The following is a 26,329-nucleotide window of genomic DNA, read 5'->3' on the forward strand; positions in this document are numbered from 1 at the left end:
GTAAATAGCTGTTTTTAACTAGTCAAAATTAACTAAATTGTCCTCAATTGATCCATATATTCCATGTTATTTTTTCAACCTTTCATTACAATAATAAAGCTACACTATAGTGAAGTTTCAGGCACTACTTTATTTAGTTCTCAAGAAAACTCAACAGAATGGGCACTATTAGTGTACCCACAACATAGCTAAGGAAACAAATTTAGAGTAGATTGTCGGTAATCACACAGGTAGTAACCTGCAGGGTTAGTATTCAAAATAGATTCTTTGGACGTCAACTGACACAGGGGTATAAAAATATCAGGGATAGGCTTGCTTGATCATTTTAAAATAACTTTAAATCAGCCCATATATTAATAAGTAAAAAATTATCTTAAATTCAGGTATGAATTATTTGTCAATTACCTCAATTTTCACTTTTTGACATGTGTAAATAGACATAACCAAAAAGTTCAATGATCAAATTCCAATAAGAAAAAATGGTGCATAATTAGTGCACATCTCTGCATTTGGGGAAGAGCCTGACTTGATTTTACATAGGGTATTGTTTTTCCTCATTAATTGTAGTTCTGTCACATATTTGTATCTGACTGCTACATAAATGATTCACAAATTGTTAAGAAGTTTTATGGATATCTGGAAAGAATACTACAACCCAATAAATAAACTTTTACAAGTGCCAGAGAGAAATTTTACATTAAAATGTTACTTTGTTTCTTCGTCCTGAGAGAATGAATTTAAAAAAAAAAAAACAGTTAAAATCAAGCATTAGATATGCAAATATGTGTTCAGATCAGAGATACCAAAATTATTCAAATGATTAATTATTCATCATAAAATGTCAATTAATAATTATGAAGCATAAAAAGCATCTTTCTAATGCATCTTTATTTTTCTTGGCCTAAAAAGGGCTTAATATACATGTTCAATTGACTTCTAACAAGTTTTAAAAATCCAACAAACAAATTGCAAACAAGTGCAAACTCTGAATTTTAATAGGAGAACAACATGCTCAAAATGAATGAAAGACAGAAAAAAAAAATAAGGAAAACTAAAACCATAGCCACATTCATGACATATGCAGCTCCGTGTTCACTCACCTGCTAGGCAATAGGGCAACCTGGCGAAGAAAACAACCCAGCAACTCAAGCTGTGAATTTGCTTAGCATGTACAAAACACAAGGCATGGTGTTTCTCTCTGAATTGATTCGTGTGGGGCAGGGGTGCTTTAGGAATTTTTTATACTTTCCAAATAGTCATTAAAAGAACAAGCACAGTTTAAGTTTCTTTAAATTACCTATTGTAATTTTTAAAGTCTGTTAAGCCCTGCTAAAATATTACCATAATTGAGAAAATTTTTCACATTGCTTTAATTCTAAAGAATTTCCCTACAACAAGTATTATTCATTTTTCTTCCAGGAAGATTATATCTTTTAAGAAAAAAGGAAGTCAATTTGAGCTGATATGATAATTCAGAATAGGGAGCCACTATGATTACTGAGATATAGATTTATATTTATTTTATTACTATTATTATTATTTTACTTTTCACTGACACCTGGCGAACTTGTTCTCTGATGACCCAAGGGAGTTACTTTAGTCAGGGTGTCCCTGACCTCCTGCTGGTAGATTAATTACATATGAAACATTGTGTTTTCAAAACGAAATGATAAATCTGGACACATAAAGGTGGCAGAAAAGAATCAGGGCGAGAGAGAAGAGACGTTAGGAAACAAAATAAGGGCTTGCAAAAGGGAGATATCAGATAGAAAGAAAGGATAATGTAGGAAAGGCAATTGGGAAAGAATTTCAAGAAAATAAGGATAAAGGTCAGGGAGGGCTGAAAGGAGGGCAAGAGGGAGGAAAGGAGGGAAGGAAGGATTTGGGGTTTTCAATCCCCTGGCGAGGCTGCTGGCGTCCGCGCCCTTAACGCCACAGCCTTCCAAGTTGAGGCGAAAGCCACCTCCTCGGGCCTGCGTCGCATCCAACTTACTCCAAGTTTTCTGGTGACTCCTACAGGGCCCCTTTCCGTCCCCCCCATCCCACCCCTTAGTGAGATTGACAGTCGCGTGGAGGAGGCTTTTCCAGGCACAGCCTTTCTCATGGTAATCAGCCCCCAGCATCACCTCGCGGCCGCGGCCGCTCCCGCTCCGTGCGCAGCTCGCGGACCCCGGGGACCGGAAACAAGGCGGCGGGCGGGGAGCCGGCGAGCGAGCCAGGTCAGCTGACCCGGCCGCGGGGCGGGGGTCGCGGCGTTCCCGGGCGGGTATAGGTCTGGAGGAGGGGGGGGTGGTGCGCGGGGGCCGAACCCCTCCCCCCCAACGTGTTCCTCCGCCTGTGCTGCGGAGGCCTTACCCTGAGATCAAATGAAGGGACCGAAGCTGGGGGCGTGGGGGACAGAGCGCGCCGAGAACTGGGGGCGACAAGCAGACCTGTTTTGCATCAATAAATTAAGACGCTCATTTGAGTCCTGAAGTTTGCTGGTTCCTGTCAGTGGAGACGTTGCCAAAAAGCACTGAAGCCGAGATTCAGCCTTAACTTCAAAAAATAAAATAAAAATAAAATAAAATGAACCTCTCAGCTGGCTGCCCTGCTGGGGCCAGGTGACGTGCGAGATTCCACAGCCCGCGGGCCTCGCAGTAGGGATATTAGAGACGGTCTGAGATTCTCTGGTCCTGTTTTGATTTTGTTTGAAAGGGCTTCTCAGAGAGATGCTTCTGATTTTTTTTTTTTTAATAGACTTTCCCCTCCTATCCTAGGCTCAACTCCGAATGGATTGGATTGCGAGTTTGCACGTGAGAAAACCGTTTGGCTTGACTTGGACCCCTGCCGCCCCCCGCCCCGTCCACACACACCCCCAACGCAGGGGTCCCCCTTATCATCCTTTGCTTGCAACTCTAAAAGAAGTTTCCCACCTTCTGTGTAACAACACAGGGTCGAAATAATTCCTCTAGATGAAAGATCAATTCCGTTTCAAAAAGAGAATAGGTTCCTTTTTTTAATTTTCTCCACATGGTACAGAATAAACAGAATTTGCTTAAAAAAAAAATTAGCTGTGGCCAAATTCGAATTCCTTCTACAGGCTGTGTGTTCAGGGTAGAAACATTGTATCTCTTCTGGCATCTGGGCCAGCAAGCGGAGCTGGGGGCAGGGGAGAAAGGGGGAGCGGCTGTGAAAGTTAAGGAAATTGACAGACTGAGAGGTGAATGGGGGGACAGGCACCAGGTCCTGGCTGGAGGGAACTGGAAAACAAGAGTGCATCTTCACACGCTGCCTGGGTGGAGGGAATCCTGAGGGAGGCAGTTTGTTTTAACTCGAAGAAACCCTAAAGAATTATTTTTCTCCCTTCAATGTCGATTGCAATATTATTTCACATTTGCATGTATCTGTTGTTTTAATCCCCTTGGTCTGCGCTAATCTCGAAATGGATTACTAATGGGGAAGAAGGACCGGGAAGGAGCGATTCATTTGCAAGGACTTGCTCTGCTGTGTGAGGAGCCGAAAGCTAGCAGCTCCTAGTCCTCTCTCGACTTTTCCCTGCGTCCTGCGCTCGTGCATCCCGCTGACCCCACGATCCCCATTGTCCCCGACCTGGCCTTCGGACTAAGAGAGTGTTCGGTACAAATTTATATTCCAGCTTCCTCCGATCCCACCGCCTCTGCTTTGGTGTGAACTCTTTCGGTCAAATGGGGAGGGGAGTGCCAGGGGCGTGCCAGGCAGGGGCGGAGGGCAACCCACCGGCGCGCTCACCCCTCGCGGGGACGCTTCGCGTGCCACCCTCCAAATATCCACCTTGATGGGAACCTGAAAGATTGCTTTTTACCCCAATTCAAATACTTGCACGTCGGCACTCCCAGTGCTAAGTGTTGAGGCTGTCTCCTGACACTTGAACAATTACTGAGCCCAGAGTAATCAGATGATTAGGTGTTTTTCATGGAAATACTTGTCTTTTTTTTTTTTTTAAGTCAGATACTAAGTAACCAGACAATAATATACATAATAAAGAGAAGTGATTTGTCAGCCGTTTGATTGGATCCTTTGACCTGAGGTTTTGCCAGTGAGTGTGTGTCTGGACTGTAAGCTCCAGTGGTTACCTGGGGTCCTGAGGTGGGGTCTTGCCTGGAATTACTCCATGCAAGGGACACCTTTGTCCTGGAAATGGGAGAGGAAACGCTGAAAAGCAAACTTCTAGAGACAGCTGGACTCGAATTTTTTAAAAATAAAAAAGTGGGGAAAAGAGGGAAGAGAAAAAAAAAGGATATTAATAATAGAAATAAATCTCAGAGAAGGAACTTGATAAGTCATATATTTATAGAGATAGAAATATTAAAGCAATGTAAAGCATAAAACTGAGAATGTGCCTGACCCATGGTGGAAATCCTTAATTTTCTTTTTTTATTATTAAATTTTAGACTGATGGTCTTGAATGCTCCTCTATAGGTAATTTATCTGAATGGGGTGGGGGAGGAGATTCTCACTGTAATAAATACTTAAGGTAGGAAAGAGGTGAGTCTGTACCAAGAGTGAAAATTTACTTCCTTGCATCCTAAAGGAAGAATTGGTTGTGGTCATGCTGGGTGGCTACTGCTCTCCCCCCCACACAATAAACATACAAAACACAAAGCCGTGCGCCTCTGGGAGTGTGGATGTGGTAACCCATGGGTGGCTTTTCCCTCCTCTGAGTGCAATTGCCAATGACTCTTGCATTCAAAGTCTTGCTTTAGGCACACATTCAAAGCACAGTTCAAAGCAGTTTATCTTCATATAAGTAAAAGTCTAGTGTTGGATCAGGGTTTTATTTGTTTCAGATTTCATCAGACTGAAAACAGGGGGCTGTAACATATTAACAATATTAAAGCAGAAAAAAAATGGCATAAGGCTGTTCTTTAGTCCTCTTGACACCTCCACCTTTACCTTTGCAAGGAAGCCCAAAGGCTGTGGGACTAAAAGTTTATTTGCGCTCTGAGGTTCTCAAGTACTTTCACTCTTAAAGAAAAAAAAAAAAAAGAAAAAGCCTCATAGTTCTCTAAGAAATTGAGCCTGAACCATTGGAGGCTAAGAGATTTCTTCCTTTTCCGATAAATGTCTGTGCTCAGCATCCTCAAATTTGGCTGTCTTTATTTACTTCTATATTAGTTCCAATTATGTGCAGTGTAAACCAGCTTTTTGATTAACAAAACAGCAGAGCATTGGTTAAGAACACTTAAACTTCAAAAAAAATTCCCCTGGGAAGTGGGCTCTGAATTGGTTAATAATGTGCAGTACTTGCTAAATTGCTGACTTCCAGATGTGGAAAATATCTTTCTTGTTTAGGACCTATGTAACCTGATTGGATTACGACAGAAGCGTCACGTTGGAAGCTTTTGAGTGATTATTTAATTAACCATACAGTAGAAAGCTGTATTCTCCAGGAAATCCCTTCCATATTTACATAACCAATCCCTTCAGAGCAAAGGTGGAGTCTTTTCTTTTTAATTTTACTTTAATTGCAATATCAAAAAATATATACTCCAAAACTTAGACCCCATGCCGTTTAATATGGTGATCTTCCTTCGCTGCTAAGTTCCTCTATGGCCTTTCTCCTTTTCCTCCTGTCTCCCTACACCCACTCCCTCACTTTGTAGTGAGGTCTCCGTGAGATGTGGAGAGATTCAGAGATCGGTCAACTCAGCAACTCAGCGCTCTATGTTAATTTACTTAAGAGACCCTTTTAAAAAATGCCAAACCACTTTTTAGTATTGGGATCCAATCCAGAAATTCATCACACACACACACCGCAACACACACGCCCTAAAATGCAGTTCACATGAAGCTTTTTTTTTTTTCTGGCTCTGGCATCTTAAAAGAAAAAAAAAATTAAGAGAAAGGGCAAAAAATTTAGTTCCAGAAGCCGTGCTGAGAAATCCACACAATTTAATGTGCATCTCAAATCTGGTCATTAGAGACATCTGTATAAGAAGAGGCGATCTGGATTGAGGAACCGGGATCTTTCCCTTTAACTTTCGCCCCTTAGAGTTCTCCAGTTCTGTGAATGGTGTGCACCGTTTTCCGCCCTGTACTCTGTAGGATTTAGTGATGAGGATAATGATGCCAAAGGCTTGACGGGGGGGGGGGGGGGGGGGGGGGGCGTGGAGAAGGGAGGGAGGGAGGCGAGAGGGAGGGAGAGAGGAAGGGAGGGAGGTGGAATTTCATTTCTTCCACTAAAGCGTTTGCGGAGACTTCAAGGTATAATCTATCCCAGATCCTTTCCCAGAGAGAAACTTGGCGATCACGTTTTCACATGATGCTCACGCTCAGGGCGCTTCAATTATCCCTCCCCACAAAGATAGGTGGCGCGTGTTTCAGGGTCTCTCTCTCTCCTACAGAAAAGAAAAAGAAAAAAATGTCATTAGAAGAGGCGTAACACGTCAGTCCGTCCCCAGGTTTGTGTTTCCTGGAGTGGCCGAAAGAGATCAGTTCTAACCTGCTCCGCAGGAATAACGGTCCTGCCTCCCGACACTCTTGGCGAGGTTTTGTACAGTTTGCTCCGGGAGCTGTTTCTTCGCTTCCACCTTTTTCTCCCCCACACTTCGCGGCTTCTTCATGCTTTTTCTTCTCACCATTTCTGGCCAAAACTACAAACAAGACTTCGCAGGTAGGTTTTTTTTTTCCCCCTTTTCTCTCTTTTTATTCCTTTTCGGCATGGTCATCCCCCACCCTCCTTTTACGATTTTCTCCTTTTAAGTGGGGATGTGAGTCTGAAGTGAGGAGGAGTGTCTGTGGGTAGGAATTTCAGGTGGGTTTAGCTCCTTTATGGCAAGCTTTTCCCAAGAGTGACTTCTTCGATTTCTCTTGCACTCCATCTCTCTCTCTCCTTCCTTTTCTCTCCTTTTTTCCTCCCCCAAATAATTTGCCCTGTACCTGCCCATTCAGGTAACCAAAGGTGCCTTTTACTACCCAGCCTGGGAAAAGTTTTATCGAGAACTATGTGGTTGGAATAAAAACTCTTCAAGGGGAGAGATTCTACTCTATTTTCATGTCTAATTCCAATTCATTGTATTCAGCAATTAGAACTTGGCAAATACCTGTTAATAATTACAAAACTTGATGGATACAAACCTACCAAATTCGGGAGCAAGTCTTTCTCTTAGATATGGCAGTCCAACCTTTCCCACTGAAGAAGGCTGTTTTCTAAGTAGAAAGTTGCCTGTTTTTGTCTGCTTAGCGAGTTTCATTTCTTTATTTCATTCTTTGTGTGTGTATGTATGTGAAGTAACACCTCACTTCTGTGATGATAAATAAAGAAGTGAAAGTCCTCATGGAACTTGAGTCGTTTACCAAAGTGGGGAGGGGGGGGAGTCACTACAGCTGGGAAGAAAACTGCCGTCAGGATATTAGGGTTGTAAATGAAGGATAACTTTTGAAATTGTATTTCAAATGGCAAAGTATTAATGATATAGACATGGATTTCACAGGAGACATAGACACACGAAAATATCCCTTTCCACACTTTGGCACTGAAAAGTGGAGAAAGAGAGCAGGAGTTCCCAGGAGCAGTGGTGAGCCCGGCTAACATGAATGTGTTTATCTCCCACCTTCTTATATATTTTACATGCTCCCCCTATAATGATGAAGGCAAGATTACTAACTCCAGAGTTAGAAATAACAGGCAAAGCTAAAGTTTACAGCACAAATGCCCTGTCTGTCCCTCACACACACACATGCTCATAAAACTAGCAGCTTACTTTATTAAACATGCATTTATATGCAATCGTGTGTAAGTCTCAGCATGAATACAGACAGGCCAGCTGCTTCCTCCCAGACACTTGTGTGACCACTGCTTTATTTCAGGATTTTCCCCAACAATTTCAAATCCATAGGAGAGCCAAGAAATAACAAAATGTGTCAAACTTAAATTAAAAGTCTCCCACTATGCCTAGGTTAAATTCAAGGTGCTTTCTAAATCATCCACTTCCCCTTCTCTCTGCCGCCCCCCAGCCCCACCCCTCTCAGCAAACGTGTGGAAACTGATACTCACTTTCCAGGTTTTCCGCAAAGCTTCTAGCACAGGAGACAATAGGTGCGGGGCGTGGGGACTGAGTGTGTTCGGCAGAGAAGGGGTTAATGGCCCTTGTGTTACAGTTTGCATCTGTTACATCTTTTATAGCCCCCTGTTTAAACTAATCCTCGAGGCACAGCATCTTCCCAACCTCCACCGAGTTGCAGGATTCTCCTCCTCTCCTGCCTGCCTCCGAGGTTCCCCTTCTCCAAGTTTTGACAGTTTCAGCTGAAAAAATGCAGCGCCTCTCTCGATTTTTAGGTACAAAAGTTTCGAAGCCAGAAAAGGATACGATCATTTAGTCGAGCTTAAAAGTATTGCCGTATAGCGGTTGGACTTTCTCTTTCCTTTCTTGAGGGGAGAAAATTTTCTCCTGGAACTCTTTAAGGGAACTAGGGCGGGGGAGCATGGGTGTGAGTGAGGTGGGGGGAAATAAGTAAATATTGTCAAAGCGGCGAAGGTGGCGGCGGCGGCGGCGGGGGGGGGGGTGCTGGGGGGAGGGACAGTGTCCGAAGAGGCTTATAATTATATTTCTTATTGCGGCGTGAAACGGGAAATCCTAATTTGGGGGCGGGGGTGTGAGGGGGAGGAAGAGACAGTGCCTCGATCAACTCCGACAGGGGAGGGGAGGAGACGCGGGGCGAGTGGGCTTCCTATAATTACTATTATCAATTTGACCGAGTGTGCTTCATCCGGGAGTTGTTTCGCGTTGTTTGTTTGTTTGTTTGTTTGCTTCCTCGGGGGAATGGGGAGGGGGGGTGAGTCGGGGGGGGAAACAAGATGAGAGCTACAGAGAGCCTCGCCTCACCCCAAGTTCCCGAGCCGGGCTGAGGACTTTTCGGAGGAAAAGGTCCGCCTAGCCCTGAGCCAAGCAGCCTTACTGTACCGCCGTGTGCATTCCCTCATACGGTCAGGAGTTATGACTCATTTTGAAGATGTAATTCTTGTCTCTCTGATCCCCTCGCGGGTGCAACACACCAAACAGTAACAAACACAAAGCGCCTCGGGGCCAAGGCTGGGGGTGGGAGGCGGGGAGGGGGGCCGCCGGAGTTTCGCTTTGGCGTTGGGGGGGCCGCGGATGGGTGCTCGCCGGGGCCCTGGCCCGGCTCCCCTGGGCGGCCCGCGCGCGTCTCAATGGGCGCAGGCGATGCCCACATTGTCGCTGTGTTTGGTTGCTAGATCGAGCCTGCGTGCTGCCGAAGCAGGGCGCCGAGTCCATGCGAACTGCCATCTGATCCGCTCTTATCAATGAAGCAGCCGATCATGGCGGATGGCCCCCGGTGCAAGAGGCGCAAACAAGCCAATCCCAGGAGGAAAAACGGTAAGAAGCGGCCCGAACCAAACTTTTCCGGGCCGCTCCGCGGCTCCAGACCCGGGGAGAAGGAGGGGGAAAGGGAAAAGCAACCGAGGCGGCGGCGGCGGCGGGCGCCCAGGGCTCGCGGGCGAGCCTCTCTCCGCGGCCGGCGCCGGAGCCCGGCGCGCGCGGCGACTGGACGGGGGGTGGGGGGGGGAGTTGGGGAAGTGCCGGGCAAAGTGAGCGTCGGGCGCCGGGGGGCTGCGAGCGCTGGGGTCCGGCAGGGGCCCAGCGCCCCCACCCTCGCCGCCCTCTGCGCCCCCGCCCGCCCTCCCTCCGCCTCCAGCTCCACCAGCGCCCGGCCCGCCGGCTCTCCGGCCGGGCTGCGTGAGCGTCCGGCGAGGGCAGGGCGGGGGCCCGGGCGACGGGTCGCGCGGGATCCCCGGGGCGGGGGCGGGGCGGGGGTGGCAGAGGGACTGTGAGAGCGGGAGAGGGGGCCCGGGGCTGTGCCTCCGGCAAGGCTTAAAGTTTCTTTGCCAGAGTCGCCCGGCCGCCTCTCGGTACGCCAAGTAACGGTCCGCGGGCAGCGGGGCCCGGCCGGTCGCGCCGGGACCCCGGGGTGGGAGGGACTCGGCCGGCCCCGCGCGGGGTCCGGCGAGGTCCACGCGGGCTCAGGGGCGGGTGGTTCCTCTCCAGCGGGTGCTGGCCCCGCGCCGGGGGCTGGCGGAGTCGCAGAGCGCAGGGAGACTTTTCTGGGCAGTTTCGACATGGTCAGGAGTCCGTTATCCAGGCTGAGTCAAGAAGGAGGAAGGAGGTGCGGGTGCGAGGGGGACACGCAGAGCAGAGATGGGAGATCAAAGGCGTGACAGCTTAGTAGGTCCACCTTAGAAAGAGTCAGAGAAGGAACAGAGAGAGAGGGAGACAGACACAGAGAGAGAGAGAGAGAGAGAGAGAGAGACCCCCTAGGTATTACCCCCAAACAAAATCGTGGGAATAAAAGAGAAAAGTGATTGGCAAGAGCGCAGAAGGCGCCTGGGGGAGGGGAGAGAGCTGGGGACCGGAGAGGGTGCCGGGGATAGCTGACGGAGGATACTGAGTTTAAAAAAAAAAAAAAACCAACCCCCCAAAACAAACAAGAGAACTAGCGCCAGCTCAGACTGGGAAAGGAAACTTCTCGCTCCCCTCGTTCTCAGCCTGATCACCCGGCGCGGGGCCGCGTTGACGCTCCCGAACTGGACGCGGGGACGCGGCGCCGGCCCGGCCTCCGGCCTCCCGCAAGCCCAGCCCGCGCCTCGCGGGGACCACCGGGGCCCCCTTGGAGCAACTTTCCTCTAGGGAAGACAATTCTGTGCGCCCCCAGCCTGCCCCTGAGCTGCGCGGCCCGGGAGGGGGCTGCTGGGGGCGCAGTGAGGGACGCTGGAAGGAGAAAACACAAAGACGAGGGAATTTTGATTAGAGACAAATGATGCTTCTCTCTGTCTCTCTCTAGGTTTCGTGTGTGTGTGTGTGTGTGTGTGTGTGTGCGCGCGCGCGCGCGTGTACGTGTGCGCGTGTGTGTGTCTTTTGCTTGTTGTGGTAGAGGTGTCGAGCCATATGGGGGAGTGATAGAGGAATTTTAGTCAGAAACTGTTCGTTATGTTATCCTGCCTTTTCCCTTTGTGCTGCCTTTGATCTATTTGCTTGGCTTAGTATTACAAAAAAACAAGTACAATAATATATTCCGAGCTGCTTCCCCAAGATCCAGTTCAGGCTGCCTCTTTTTAAGTCTCTTTCTCTCTCTCTCTCTCTCTCTCTCTCTCTCTCTCTCTCTCCCTCTCTCCCTCTCTCTCTCTCTCTCTCTCTCTCCCTCTCTTAATTTAATTTTTTCTTCGCTCTAGTGTCTGGCATTATTTAAGGTGGTCCTTACACTGGAGACCTCCCCTTCCCCATCTCCGGGTAATTTAGTAGACACTAAAATTACACCTAGTGCCCCCCTCTCTCTTGTGTTTCCTCTGTTCCTTTTATTAAATGTTGGTTATTGATTTTCTAAAATCAATGTCTATTGTGGGGCTTTTTCCCCCCCTTACAAGTATCTAAAGCACATTGCTGATCAACTGGATAACAAAAGCTTCGTGTCAAGGAGGCTTCTTTCTTTTTCTTATGTTAAACAGTCATTTTTTGAGAGAAAGGAAAGTAAGATTTAAAGCAAGGTTCCCAGAAGTGTTCTTTTGCAGGAGAGACTATTTAGAATGTTTGTTTCTTCTTGTCTGGCTCCTCCAACCCCCTTCGGGATTTTGCCACTGTTGACCAGCCTGGCCTCTGCAGTGAAGTCGGGCCAGAGCCCAGGTCTGGAAAAACAGAATGCTCCAGGCTTCCTGGGAGCCCTGGGGCGGGGGCTGGCAGAGGGGGAAGCCTGCTGGGGGCTTCGCAGGTGGAACAGAGTGCCAGGGAAGTGCTCAGCCGTGGACACTGCTTGGTGCTCAGAAATGGACACCATTTCCCCTCCGCCCAGCCACTAACTTGGGAGAAGCCTCAACACTCCGAAGTGGAAAGTTGAATTGCACATTTTAAAGGCATTTAGCCCAGACCCTGCACATTTAACAGCAATAATTATTTCCCAATAGTCTGTGGGAAAACATGCTGTGTATTGGTTACTTGTCAGTGTTTTGCTTTGGGATTAATCTGGCTGAGCAATGTCCTGGTTTTGAGAAGCAGGTAGAAGAGTTTTTTCCCCTCTTTTTTCATTTTCTTTCTCATCAAGCACGTATCCAATGCCTTTCCCTTTGGGAATTGCTAGGATTTATCTGAACTGAGTGAATTTTTCTTCTTTCCTGGATTCATGGAAAAGATGTCAGTTTTGAGCTTGTGTCTTTGCTGATAACACTAAATATGATGATGCTTATCAAAATCATATAGAAATTCCTGGAAAGGAATAATGGTGCTACTAATCATAGAAGTAGAAGCTGCGTGGGGAAAAAAGAGAGAGAGAGATGGTCATCCAGGAAACTAGAATGGCACTTTATATAATTTTAATGAAGTCAACAGTGTATATATAGACTAAGGCGACAAGGAGATAAAACGTGTAAAGCAGTATGTGTGTGTTTGAAAGGCTGGTCAAGAACGTGGGTTAGAAGACGATGCTGTATGCGATTATTAAAAAGCAAAGGAGAAGGAAGCAGTTCAAGGAAAACAAATATACAAAGAGAGAAACAAGAATCTAAAATCCAGCCTTCGAGATTCTCAGGCTAGCAAGATGCCTGGCAAAGACAGTGCCAGCACTAAGTTAATCCATAGCGGACAGTCTCCTTTCCCCCACATGGAAAGGATGAAATCTCTTCCCAGAAAATAAGATGTGCAGGAGGGAAGGGGGAGAGGGGTGAGGGGGAAGGAGGCAAAAAGCAAGTTGCCCGAAGACAAGAATGTGTGTCGGTTTCAAGAAAGTTCAGTCAGATGATCTTCAGTCGCCTGACTCACTTTGTAATACTTTCACTGAAGCTGGAGAGGAGGGGGAAAACCCAGCCCCCCTTTTCATTCCCCTGATTATACCCCACTATCTCCACACAGCCTTCGAGGCAGAAATGAGCACTTAGGAGCGGGAGATGCCCGGCGGCTGCCTGCCACTGGGGCGGCCCGGTTGTAACTTGCAAAGTTTGTTGCTTTAGCCCCTGATTCAGGCTTGGGCTCCTGGGGATGCTCCGGCTACCCTCCTGCCTCCTGTGGAGCCTGGGAAGATGGGCCTTCCTCCCCAGCCCATCACCTCCCAGCATCAGCCTCTGAAAAAAAATCACACAGACACATTGCACGTTTTCACAAAAATCAAACCCGGAAACCGCTTGTTTCAGAAAAGGGAATGAAGTTGTCTTTTAAATGAACACTGAATTAGGAGTGGTGGGGAAGAGGAAATGGCAGAAAGAAAGAAAAGTTAAATTTGATTTTTCTTCAAAGTTTCAGCTAAAGGGTTAGGCATTGTATGGTAGAGTGGGGGAGGTTTTTACCAACGCCTTTGGTCTCTGATTTTCAGTGGGAAAGAAAAGGGATAAAGTTGGATGTTTTCAGGGCTTTAGATCCTAGAGGAGAAACAATCAGATGAGCAGAAATGATTATCCCTGTTTAAGATAAGCCCTCACTCCCTTAACCACTTCCTGAAAGGGAGTGGAAGCGCTGGTGGTGATGCTTAGAGGCAGGGGAGGACTGAAAAGTTGTTCCCTTTTCAGAGATGCTTAAAGGAAAACGAAAAGAAATGCAAGCAGCCCCTTCTTCAGGATGTGGCTCCTGTCTCTCCTTTCTGAGAGGTGAAGTTGGCATGGGGCGGCCGTGAGTCAGAGCCCCTCAGTACACTCTGAGGCAGGGAAGTTTCCTTCGGATTGCAGTCGGGTCAGACTTGGTGATCCTTGCGAGTGTGGAAATCTTTTGCAAGTAGCTTTCTTATAAAGTTGATGAGGTTATAAGGAGGCTGTTTTGCTGACTCTCAAAGCACTCAGAGGCAGTTTTTGTGGCAGGTACCAGCTCTGAGGGCGCTCCAAAGATATCGGTCTCCATCCTTTTCTCTCTGTGAAGAGCTTCTGCAAGTTTTGTCATGCTGCACACACACTAGGCTGGGGGCTATGTATCTAGACTGATCTATTTGTTTTATTTTGGTTTGTAAAAATTCAGGCAATTGGGGTAGAAACATGCCTTCCTTCGTAACAGAGCCAGCAGGCTGCTGGCATCCAAAGCGTGATTCTCCACCCGGGGTAAGGGTGGGCTAAGGATTTTAAACTTTACATTATTTCTCTGTTGCCACATTAAGATAAATTCACGTCTTCAAGCATTTATCTCCAAATACGAATAAAGCCAAGGTTAATGTTCCCCAGTAAACTGCTATGTCATATGTTTCAGGTGCTTCCTCTCTTGCTTGCTTAATTTACTCAAAGTAAAGAAAATTCCAAGAGGTTGTCAAAGACCCTAATGCCGTGTTAAGAATCTTTCCTGGGAAAAATGTGTGTCTACCCTGAAGGTAGGAAAGGAGGGTGTTGCTAGCTCTCTAAGCAGTGCCGCGTTTATTCCAAGATGTGGGAGATTCTCTTCCTTACAACAGTTTTTGTCATCTGCATTCTTCCAAGGCTTTTAAAGGTGCATTTTCTTCCGTGTGAAAGAGAACTCTTTGTCCTTTTCCTCTTCAGCACTGTGGCTTCCCAAGGTAGACACTATTTTGTGCCTGTCACAGAGAGAGGGAGTGCAGGTTTGCAATGCTCACAGACAATTGATTGTCTGCCCTAATGTGTTTCATTTACATGTTTATAACGTCAATGGTGCTGGGGTGTCCACTGTACCATTCATTCCCGCATTCCCACAAGGGGGCAATTGTCTGAATGGCCAAGTCAGACACCTTTTTGATTGCTCTTTGGTTGTCTTTTTAGAGCAAAGAGATAAAGGGGGAAAAATCTGTGATGCAGAAACACTAGTTGAAAATATACAGAATTAAATGTCACCACAAAAGCAGATGTTAACATAAGCCCAAATATGCTCTTTAGGCAAGATGTGAAGGTTGAGAAAAATAATTCAGAGCAGAGGGAAGGATGATTTAAAACCAATAAATATAGCCCCATTCCCCCTCCCTATTTCTTTTCTTTCTTTAGCAATCAGAAGATGCAATGTGATTTTCCTTTTCATTTTTAAGCCTTGAAACATCTAGGCACCTCTTCCTTACTTGTATGTTTGCTGTGATTGTATACATTTACATAGCTCTGTGTATGCCAACAACATCAGCTTCCCAGTTGGAAAAAATCTATTGAATGGCTATTTGCGCTGTGGGGAGTGTAAACTTTTAAAAAGTAAGATCCAAGTATTTCTTCATCAAGCCTTTTTTAAAAAGGCAAAGCACTAATCATCAGTAGACTCTGTGGAAGTCTCTGCCTTAAGAGCTGCGTGCCGAATACTTTCATCTTGGGTGACAGTCGTGTCAGAGTGAGAGCTCTCAGGAAAAGTGTAACTCCTAGTTACAAAGTAAATAAAGAATTTCGTTTTAAGGTGTTCTGTACTGTTTTTATACTGTGTGTGTGTGTGTGTGTGTGTGTGTGTGTGTCTTACGTTTCCTCTGAGGGAGGTGAGAGGAAAAACCATCCACGCGTGTGTGTTTTGGCTTTTCTGTTCACGCAGTTCTCCCCTACATATTATGCATGTATGTGGCACAGAGGAATACACCTGCTTAAAAAAAAAAAAAGATTTCACAGTTCAGATGGTGCCTGGCTGGTTCATTTAGGTAATACAGCTATTAGAAGTTGGTCTGATTTCGCGTGTGGTCCATAAGGAGAGAAAATACTAACTCTTGTGGCATCTGGTGGGAGGTAAACACGGGTGGGGGGGGGCGGAGGACTTTTATAATTCTGAAGGAAATTGGGGAGGAAAAAAAAATCGCCAGTCTGTGAAAAGATTTTTGCCTCTCCGGGAAGACACACACAGTAGCTGCACCGTTAGCTGAACCCCTGACACGGCGGTCTTTTGAATGCCTTAGGTATGATTTCACTTTCGCTCACATCAATGCTGACCTGAATGCCTTTCATATCTGATCCGCTGTGTCTCTCCCAGTAAACATCCCCTGAGGGGAGAACAAAGAAAGGAGCTCTTCTTCTTCTTAATCACAATTCAGCCCTTTCACCGCCGGCAGGCTCCATTTGCATTCTGCCACAGAAAGCCAAGATGAAAAGAAAGAGAGAGAGAGAGAGAGAGAGAGAGAGAGAGAGAGAGAGAGAGAGGGAGAGAGAGAGAGAGAGAGAGAGGGTAGTAGCTGAGTAAAATAAGTGAGGTGTTTGTGGCTGTTTGTTGGGCTTTCCCTAGTTACCAGCCTTATATAGTTGATGCTTAACCAGGCCCTGTCCCTCCTGACAGGCATATAGTGTTACAAGATGGCATGTCTGTACTATTCATGGCCAGCCGCTCAACACTTGAGGTAAAAAGTGTCAGAGAAGGATCAGATTCTCCCCCAGAAGCCTGTTAGACTTGGGTCAGGTGTGTGGACTTCCCACTCTGGAGTGCTGCCTAGTATTTGTCTCTTATTGTTTACCTCCAGGCCAGGGAGGCGCGGGCCCTGGGGGTGGAGGGGAGCTGGAGAGCTCAGGAGGGGAGAAGGGGGAGAGTCTCCAGAGGCCCTGGTCTGCTTTCAATGATGGGTGTCTGGCCCAGAGAAAAAGGGAGAAGTTGCTTACACCCAGCCTGAATGCACTGATACATCTTCAGGAAAACTGGAAAAGACTTTCCCATTTTTCCCCCTGACTTTTTATGATAATTCATATTTTCAAATGAAAGGGGAAAAAAGCCAAGAAAGAAACTCTCAAATGAGCCAAAAAGGAAAAAAAAAATTCTCTGAAAAGAATTTTAGGGGGAAAAGTTGGTCTATTTTAAAAAGCTTTGAGGGCTGTAAAGTGCCACGTTTTTCACACCTTCTTCATACTTTTTTTTCAGATTTTTTTAGTATGTTTAACATTTGTGAGATGACAGCCTTTTTGTATCTCAAACTGGATGCTTCAAGATTTGTAGGGAGGGGTTGGTGGTATTCACGTTCTCTTGAGAGAGAAAGTTTATGCCTAAAGGGCTCCTTCTTACTGGGAACTGTTTAAACCCTTGCAGGCGAACCTGTCAGGTTTTACTCTGTTATTTGCCTCCATTTTCAACATGCAAAAGTAACATGCAGTTAATGGTATTTGAATGAGACCACAGCAAGAGCAGAAACCTCTCGTGACAACTTTTCAGCTACATTATCTTGCTCCTAAACTGTCTTGTCTTTTTTTTTTTTTTTTCCTTTCTGAAACCACTTTTAAGATACCAACAGTTTTTTCTTCAACAATTAGATTAAGCATATAATGTGGGCGCACACGCACACACACGCAACTTTGGAAGTGCGGTCGCTTCAAACAGCAGGGTGAATAATTGGGAAGGGGGGGTGCTTTTGCGATAGTCATTGTGACAGATTTCACTTATAAGAGCAAAACTAGCAGAGATATTAGAAGTTGTACACGAGCATGTGACACAGATTCCTGTTTTTTTTTTTTCTTTTTCCCAGAAGATTTACAGAATTTACAAAAAGAGATTATCCCTACACCTTCCACCCCTCCTATCCACCCCCATGACCCAAGCAATGAAGGATTTAGGCAGATTTACTTCAGTAAACACCTTTGGACACTTGGGGGAAAAGTGGGAGTCTGTTTGCAAAAGGAGGCTTTTGTTAAGTGAGGTACCGGGATAATGCTTTACCAGGCAGCTGTGATATGAACCTACCCAGCAATGCAGGAACACTCTTTAACTCTTTGAGTGCCTGGCCTTCTGTGCTCAGCAGATAAAATCCTGGCTTTCCAAAGACACTCAGAATTCTGGCTCTAGCAGTTTGTTATTCAGACAAGTCTTGTAGACATGAAAACTGTTCAAGCTTTTAAGACAATGTGGTTTAATTAGATGAGGTGGACTTACATTGCTCATAAGCCCTCCAAATGGTGGTTTATAATTGGCAAGGGAAAAGAAAAAAAGAAAGGAATCAAGGCAACACATTAAAAATTCCAGGAAATACTTTAGAAAAGTTATTTTCATTTCCAGCTTTTAAGATATTAGACTACGGTAGCTAGAGGGAATGAAGCAGCTGGGGCCTCTCTCCTTACTATAAGAGACACCAGAAGTTTGTGATGAAGAAAGGGGTTTCAGCTGGAAAAGGTGTAAGAGACCAGCTCGGACAGTGACATTATCGCAACCCTCGCATCTTTTCAAGGGGGAAGTGTTGCCTATCTTTAGGAGCTTGGGAGGTCATGTGAACCTCAAGATTCAGGGCCTCAGGAAGGCTGTTACCAACTTGAGACTTTTCAGAGCAAGCAGAGAGACATTTCCAAGAGGAAGGAGTTAATGGTTATTTTTTGCTGGGCATAAGAATAACTTTTCAGGTGTTGCATTTGGGCTTAAATAAGATTGCCTTATTTAGTTTCGAAAAAGAGTGGAGGTGTCAATGTTCGAGCAGCCACGAATGTGTGAGAAAGTAAAGGGTATGAGACATGACAGAATTAAAGGTGTTTGCTATGTTGTTACACCGTGTGTCAGGCTGCAAGCTCCCTTTGTCACAGCCTCCTGGTGATTTGACAGCGCAGATCTACTTCCCTTCTAGGTGAGACAGCATTTTTTAACTGGAGTTATAAATATGGTACCCCCTTCGCATTGCACCCAGTCTCCCAGATCCGTGAATCCTATTGGAAAGCATCTTGCCCTGAGACACAATGAACAAGTGCTGTATACAGGGGGCTGTGCGCTCGGGGGCCGGGCATCGCCAGCATCACAGTAGCTGGCATTGACTGTTGTTTGGCAGGAAGGTCTTTTGCCAAATCATTCAATAATTAAGTTTTATGTTTTTTGTATGAATGACCAAGCATGCAGTATTCCTTTTCAAATCAAAGGGAGGCTTAAAATTACTTTTTGAACACTTTCAGACCATGGTCAGGTCACAGTTTGGGGGCTGAATTAAAATGATCTCATTCATGATCTAATTGAGGTTGGCAAAACCTTAGCAGTAGCAGGAGTACATAAATATAAATCAAAGACCAAAATTTAGCAAATCATATCATTTGCTAGAAATCTGCTCATGAATTATTCTCCGATTGCCAACCCAGAAGTTAAACTTTGTCTCCCCTCCCCAATGGTAACTGCGCATATTTTTTCAGGCTCCTGACAGGAAAGTTAGAGAGGCTGAAAAGAGAAATGAGAAGGAAGATGATCAACGTCTCATCAGATATTGTGTGTTTGTGACCCAAGAAAGTATGAGAGCTAATAAAGCCATGTACATTACCATGGAGGCTGCAGTCTGTGTTAGAAGTTATTTGGGGCTTCTGAAAACCAGACTTTGGAAGAGCAAGCAGCACATAAAGGCATGGGAGGGGAGCAAACATTTGAGAAAGATCTGATTGAACTTTGCTTTCTTTTTTCAATTGAGGAATGTAATCATCATAGTGATTCCTGATTTTTTTCAAACAAATTTAGTTCTATCACTGAGCCAAGTCGAGAGGATGAGATTTGAAGTAGTCGTTAGAATTAAAAGACAGTACACAAATGTTGGCATACATATTTAAGGTGCTTTTCATTCTTTTTATTTTTTTGAACATTACTATAAAATTAAAACTCCAGATAATTTTCCTTATAATCCATGGGATTAAATGCCATGTTCTGTTATACGTAATCCATTTTTAGTTGTTCTTCGTTTTTCTTGGTTGCCGTGTGTTATTTCAGCTTAAACCCACACACAGTCTAAACTGGAGGAGACCTGATTCTGAACTTCAGTATTTTGAAGTTAACATTTTTAAGTCCCACTTAAATGAAGATATTCTTTCAAGCAAACAGTAAACACAGAACTGGTCAGTTTAGCAAACTTTATCACAAGAGCAAATACATGAAGTTGTGTTTTTAAATCATGATGATAAAGGAGAAACATTTTTAAATAATTTCAGATGATGGAGGTGAATAATTGCATTCTTTTGGGAACAGGTAATTGACATGAATGATTTCCTGTGACAAAACATATCCTAACATAAAAAAGTATAATGGATTCCTCCTTAACATTGCTAATATAGCAATATAGTGATTTTTGTTCTTTATATACTGTTTCATATTTCTTTTTATAATCAACTCTGGGAAAGAAAGGTACTCCTGACAAGGTGGTAGACACCCCCTCCCCAAAATAAATAATCAATAACAGATCAACAGATTAAGATATCATGCTATTTAAGATCTGAGATTTTTTTCGCTCTCTTAAATGAATGAGTAAGTTTAAAGGAATATAGTGTCCAGGTGATCTACAAATGTAGTAGATAGCTTTCACTGTTTTTAATTTTAAATTGTATTTCTATTGTTTTATATATCTAAGTAACCGTAATCAAGGAAACTTTGCATTTTGCCTATTCTTGGAGGTACCTAAGTTTCTATTTTAGACACAAAGCACATCAGTGGAAGTGTTTCACATCATGAGATTTCTCAGTTTTAAGAGGTGAGGTTTATATATAAAGAACTCAGTAAACTGTGTTTTCATAATAAATAAGCCCATTAAAAGGGGAAAATCTCTAAGCAAAATGGTTGTCCTCTAAAGATTTTCCATCACCTTTGCTCTGCTGATGGGAATTTGAAAACTAAATACAGCCTACGTGCACACACACACAGATGCACCCTAGGGCCCCAACTCTGGGACTTTTTAACTACAATTTTATAGCTTGTGAGTGAGATACATTTAAGCAAAAATAGTAGAGGTGAAGAATTAATGCAGACTCCTGTTTAGTAGGATTTATTGTAAGAAAAGTGTTCCCTACGCCACATGACTCTTACAAAACTTGCTTGCCCCTGTTAATCTAAGCTTTAAGTGTATTATTTAGGATAAATTACAAGCTTTGTGCTTTTAAACTGTTTTCCTTCGTTTTCCTTTAATATTATCAACCTTAACACAGATTATGCTAAATTGATTGCAAATTATTATGGCTTTTAAAACAGCATTCAGGAGTTCTGAATAAAGATGGTATTTTAAAGTAGCGTTTACAGTATTTAAAAGAAAGAAAAGAGAAGGGGATTAAACTATACTGAACACTGAGAAACGTGTAGAGTTTTATACTTGTGCAGATAAAATGTGAGGTAGCCTTGCCCTGTGAAACCAAGACCACAAATGATATGTGTCAGTAGGTTCTTTGATAGGGCTTCTGGCCACAGTGTTTTTGTGCTGTCAAACTGCTATGTTGAACAAACACCTCCTCTGGGACAAAGTGATAAATGCAGAGACAGGCTGGCTTCAACCAGCCTTAGCGACCTCCTCCACCATGTCCCCACCCCCTGGCCCACCTCCCATAGGTCGGCCACCCCTCCACCCTGCTTTGCCCCTTTACCTGAAATTGACATTTAGAGAGAGATGCCCAGGGCTTTTCAAGGTGTCAGTGGTGAGTAATTATTGATACTCCCCAAATCTTATGAATCAGTTCTCCGAAACTGCAGGCAAAGTCCTTTTTCTGGCAGGCTTTATCTAGTCTTTTTTTAAATGGAAATGGACTGAGCTTCTCAACTTTTGCCAACTTGAACTTTTTCCACTTTTGCTTAATCATTTGAAAACCACTTGCTTTCCTCTTGTCTTTCCCCCAGTCACCGGCGTTTTATTTTCTAATGTTCGAGCAATTATGTTGTGCAACAGAAAACAAAATTTTGCCTTAAAAAGTCCAAACACTATTACCTTCTACTTTTCACTTTCCAGCATTCTTTTCGGGCTAACACTTCAAATGTATAGCCAACTGATTTTTTTCCTCCTCTCTCTTGGAGCCATTATTCTCTGACTAAAACCTGTTTACTGGTGCCTTTGTGTGTGCGTTTTTTTCCCCCCGACATTAAATGAATTTCCATCTTCTACTTCTGCAATCTCTAAGAAATAGATAAACCATTATATTTTTTCCCAGCTCGTATTTTAAAGCGGTGATCCTGACAGCAGGACGATTATTGCACTTTATGTTTTAGTGGATGTTTGCTGTTGCTAGTTACAGCAACACTTATCATAAGACAGCAAGAAAAGAGTAGTCCCTGGTAATTAAAGTAATGAAATATTCATTTACTCTACCTTTTCTGTAGTCTCACAAATTAGGCTGCTACATTTAATGCCTGCACTGCCTCTGTTTTTATTATAATGGCAGCTTTCGCATCTGCAATTAGGACTAATTCTGACAGTTACAATTTCTGAGGGATGGTAAACAGTGAAGGAGATGTGCAGCAGAGGTATTACACGTGAAAAGCCCTTGTCTCTTTAACCTTGTTGTTTTTTTTCTCGCAGAGGTTACCTTTTCCCGATGGTGCAAAATCGACTTGACATAACTGTTCATCAGTTTCAGGGTTTTCCCTGGAGGTATTTGCATCAAATCAGCCCAGTCAAGCTTCAAGTTGAAATTGGCAGGCCAGAAACTGACAGGGTAGAGACTGGAAAAGAGACAGCTAAAGTACAGGCAGCAAACTGACAGTAGCAGAGTGAAAGACAGAGAGAGAGAGGGGGAGAGGGGTTGAGAGCGAGAGCTTTTCAACTTTAGTGTAAGGGAAATCTCAACTCCTGTATGGATCTCAGTAGCAAGTATCCTGGAGGAACTTGAAAGGTCGAGAGATTCAGAACACCTTCAGCTAATTCTTACCACTAGGGCTCACCAGCCCTGCTCCCGGGGTTCACTCTCATTTAATCTGATTGGATGCCTGAAGAGGAGTGGGCACACTTAATTAAACCGGAGGAAAGTTCTGAGGCACTTCCTTAGCACTTATTAAAGCTTGAAAGCCAAATCTCATGATCAGTGTTATAGGAGGGAAATAAGGCGGTTTGGGGTTTTTCCCTGATTGTTAACTTGTAAGAAAGTTAACAATCCTTCTCTTTACCAGGTTTGTTTCCCCAGGTCTCTACTCTGAAGCAGATTAAATGTTCCCAGAGACCAGAGCTTAGGAGACTGTCAGATCAAAAGTTAGTGCATTTTTGTCAACAAAAACAGCCACCTAGCAAAAATTACATTTAAAGAGATACTCCTTTGAATAACACGGGGTTGCAAGTTCTCTTGGTCAAATAACGCCCTCCTATCCTGATAACGGAAGAACATTTATTCAGTTGTTTAAAGGCTAAAAAACCGTGGGAAAACCTTAAGATAGCAATGACATTAAACTTTTATTTCACTATCGGGAACGTCACTTTGAGAAAAATTCTATGATTGAAAAACTTTTATAATTGCTTTGACAAAGAAAACAAATATGAAAAGTGCTCCCTTTGCCCGAGTGCATTTTTTTTCTCCTTTACGTCCTTTTTTTAAAAATCAATATTTTTTTTGTCATTCTTCCTTATTTCTTCTAACTTTGGGGGGGGGGTTGGTGTCTTTACTAGATGATTTAAAATCCTCACCACTTTCCAACTAGACTTGGGGGTCGAATAAGCCCTTGCTTTCAAAGCGTCTTCAGGCTCTGTGTATGACAGGCATTGGCTGATCTGCTGATGCCCATTCGACAGGCACTGTTGAACTAAAGTGGTGTGACGGCACAGTTTTGTTAAGCTCTGAACAAAGAGCTGAAGATGCCTTCCTGGCATCGTCCATGTGCATATTGGCCTTGTCACAGTTTTGCTTGATTTAATGCTCAGTTTATTCCTAGATATTAAAACTTAAATTCCGAACAGTATGTTTTCAAATACTACATACCAACTTTATTTTAAAAGCTTCAACTTCAAAGATCCCAGGGTTCATTTGCTCCTCCAATTTCTATGTAGCCAACATTAAAACACAGCTTTGGAAATAAATAGATTGCCAGTAGCCTCTTAGCTGTTATCCATTTAAAAATGGGATTCCAGTCTTAAAAAGTCTTATTAGGGGGCAAGATTTATTTTTCTTTGATCATTGGTTGAAAGTCATCATCTATTTCCAACAGTGGATCCTCGCATAAATTCCTGAGGAAAAGTTACCTTGTGTGCACACGGTCTGGGTAGACTTTTAAAAAGATATACTATTTAAAAGATATTCAGTTATAAAAGAAACCATTTACAAATACCTGTCAGGGTAGGCACATGGCTACCGGCAGGAAAAAGAGAAATCAAGGGAGTTTTTGTTAAAGTGAGCCCTATTTCGGAGACAGCAACAGAATTAGGATTGAGTCTTAAAAATAAAATAGTTGTTATAAAAGTCCCTGTTCCACAGACAACAGCTAGCTCTTCAAAAGAAAACTGAAGTTTAGTACTAAATTTAGATTCCCGTGTCCGGTTGAATGTGCCTTAGAGCTTTATCTCTGCCGGGTTTTTTGTTTCCTCTCTGCCTCTTTTCCTCCCTTCAGGTTGGCTTCAAGTGTTTGCTAAGAGATTAGTTAGCAAGTTTATATTGAGGAGGTAGCCATGGGAAGCAGCTCTCTGCTCCAAGGAACGCGCAGTGGGTCAGAGCGTGAAGATACAGGGAGCTAAGACTGACTAAGGCCCTGATCAGGTACTTTATTTTCTCTTAAAGACACACCCACTTGTAGAAAGGTTTGTGGGGTGACTTCTCATCCCAACAGGAGCACAGATGTTACCACTTTTAGAAACTTCTAAACAAGCATGATGGCTGGAGCAACTTCATGAAAAAAAAAAAAAATTAAGTCTACCGCCAGAACACTCCCTTTTCGTTATGTAAAGAGGTTATAATTTGAGATATTCAAGGTTATTTTCACCTCCATTCATAAGACAACATCTTCTGTGTTCTGAGGAAGGTGGCAAAGGAGAGAAAAATATGCAGCAGCATGAAAGTATTGCTGCTAATTACCAGTGAGACTGCGCTAAAAATCTGAACTTGAAGCTGTAGAGTAAAACACATACAAATTTCCACCTGCCCTAAGCGTGCTTTCTTAGCAACGACAGTTTCATGAACTGAAATAAATTGCCTTTTCTTCCAGTAGTAGTAGTAGTTTACTCAATATCATTTATACCAAATAATTTTCACAGCCAAAAACAGTGATACAGGTAGGGGTAACTAGGCAAGAAAACGTTTTATTTTTTAGTTTTGTGTAATATTATACATGAAAAAGACACCCCTGCTAGCAACACCGATAAGATACTCTGGCCTGTTCTTTTAATTTAATGAGAGATTTTTGTGTCCATCGCCATTGGTGTGAACAAGAGTTAGACATGCAAACCTCCCACCTGGCAAAAGAATAGAGCTTTTAATATATTAATGGGGCAGATTCTTACTTCATATATGAAGTAAATTCTGGCATTGGTTTGGTGCTTCCTACGAAAACTTTGTTAGACAAATAGAAGTTGGTCCGAGTAGCCCTCCTGCTCCAACCCCCAGCTCAACATGATCTGCTGTGTCGTGCTAACTCATAACATTCTATCTGTAAATTGCTCTAAATGAAGCCATAATCCTCACCATGTTTTATAACAGATGCATGGCTAGGACCAACATGACTTCTCACCTTTTAATGAACTGTCCTACTTTAGGATCTTCTAAGGAATGGAGTGTAAAAAGAAGCAAAGTAGAAGATGAAGAGATCTCGTAAATAGTTTCCTTTGAACATCCACAACTGCTTACATGGCCTTTTCCCCTTTTTTCCAGGCTAGCAGAAATGGCATGCCCAGGGCTCATGCAAGCAAGCACATTTTAGAACTATTCATTGGATGGTTTGAAAGAGACACCAGCCCTGTGATACCAATGAAGGGCACTGACCGAGAACTTAGTCCTGGGATGGAGAGTAGGTGTGACGTTAGGATAAGGAGTTCCTGAAGGAATCTGTGATTCGTGTGAAAACAGGAAGCGTAGATCTTCTGAAACCCATTGGTCGGCATCAGGTTTCAAATAAACAGAGATTGACGGCTGCTTTTTTTCCTCCCACCCCTTTCCTAGCTGAGTGAGGAAGTTCTGCTTCATGTAAATAAGATCTGTGAATTTATCTGCATGAGGTAGGGCTTTAATGATCAGTATCTGCAAGCCAGGAGCATGAATGTGATCTCACTGTATCGCAGTGTAGAGATGAGATAGTCTAGAGCTACAGCACACCAGTGCATTGTGCCCGGGTGCCGGGAACAATTCTGCCATTTCCAAAGCAGCGACTCTTTCTTTTTCATCATTGTTTCCTTACCTCACTTGTATGCTTCTTCTGATACAGATCTGAGTGAGTTGTGCAAGCTTCAGACTTGCCAGCCCCCAGCTCCCAGGCCTAGTAGAGTAATTCATAAATTTACCATATTAGACTATCAGATTGAAACCAAGGGTTTCTACTAGTGGTGGAATTGGAAAGCCCATTGTTTTGATTATCATTTCATCAGCCCCAACTGATACTAGTATGCTCAAGGAAAACATACTTCAGTTACAGTTGATTTTCAGATTCCAAAATGGTGCTGCAAAGCCTGTGCATCTCTAATTATATTTTATGCTAGGCTGTGCAATACCAAAATATACGCTGCAGCAATCAGTGAGTGAACAGTATCAATCAATTTGTAAACAGATGAAGTCACTCATTCCCAAACTGGTTTTCCAAAAACAATTACTAAATTACAATAGAAAAAAATTGTACAG

General features: G+C 43.9%; 1 protein-coding gene and 2 long non-coding RNA genes across 5 annotated transcripts in view; 2 read left to right on the forward strand and 1 right to left on the reverse strand.

Annotated features, from left to right (window-relative positions):
• Positions 1-2,119: 2,119 nt before the first annotated feature.
• LOC132428184 (uncharacterized) lies at positions 2,120-3,978 on the forward strand. The gene is made up of 3 exons (XR_009520079.1): positions 2,120-2,219; positions 2,760-2,795; positions 3,448-3,978. It is a non-coding gene; the product is annotated as an uncharacterized lncRNA (long non-coding RNA).
• Positions 3,979-4,446: 468 nt separating this feature from the next.
• On the reverse strand, positions 4,447-8,406 carry LOC132428655 (uncharacterized). Its single transcript, XR_009520174.1, has 3 exons — positions 8,018-8,406; positions 6,464-6,614; positions 4,447-6,359 (listed from the first exon to the last, which is right to left on the reverse strand). It is a non-coding gene; the product is annotated as an uncharacterized lncRNA (long non-coding RNA).
• ZEB2 (zinc finger E-box binding homeobox 2) overlaps positions 6,372-26,329 on the forward strand; it is a 129,525-nt gene continuing 109,567 nt past the window's right edge. Inside the window, exons 1-2 of one of the 3 annotated variants that reach the window (XM_060016851.1) lie at positions 6,372-6,634; positions 9,218-9,359. In XM_060016851.1, coding sequence (XP_059872834.1) covers positions 9,287-9,359 — 73 coding nt within the window. In that variant the 5' untranslated portion in view covers positions 6,372-6,634; positions 9,218-9,286. Of the gene's footprint in view, positions 6,635-8,407; positions 8,452-9,217; positions 9,360-26,329 lie in introns of those variants that run through there. The other 2 variants (XM_060016850.1, XM_060016849.1) reach the window with 2 other exon arrangements.

This window comes from Delphinus delphis, chromosome 7, assembly GCF_949987515.2.
Source record: "Delphinus delphis chromosome 7, mDelDel1.2, whole genome shotgun sequence".
NCBI classification, from domain to species: domain Eukaryota; kingdom Metazoa; phylum Chordata; class Mammalia; order Artiodactyla; family Delphinidae; genus Delphinus; species Delphinus delphis.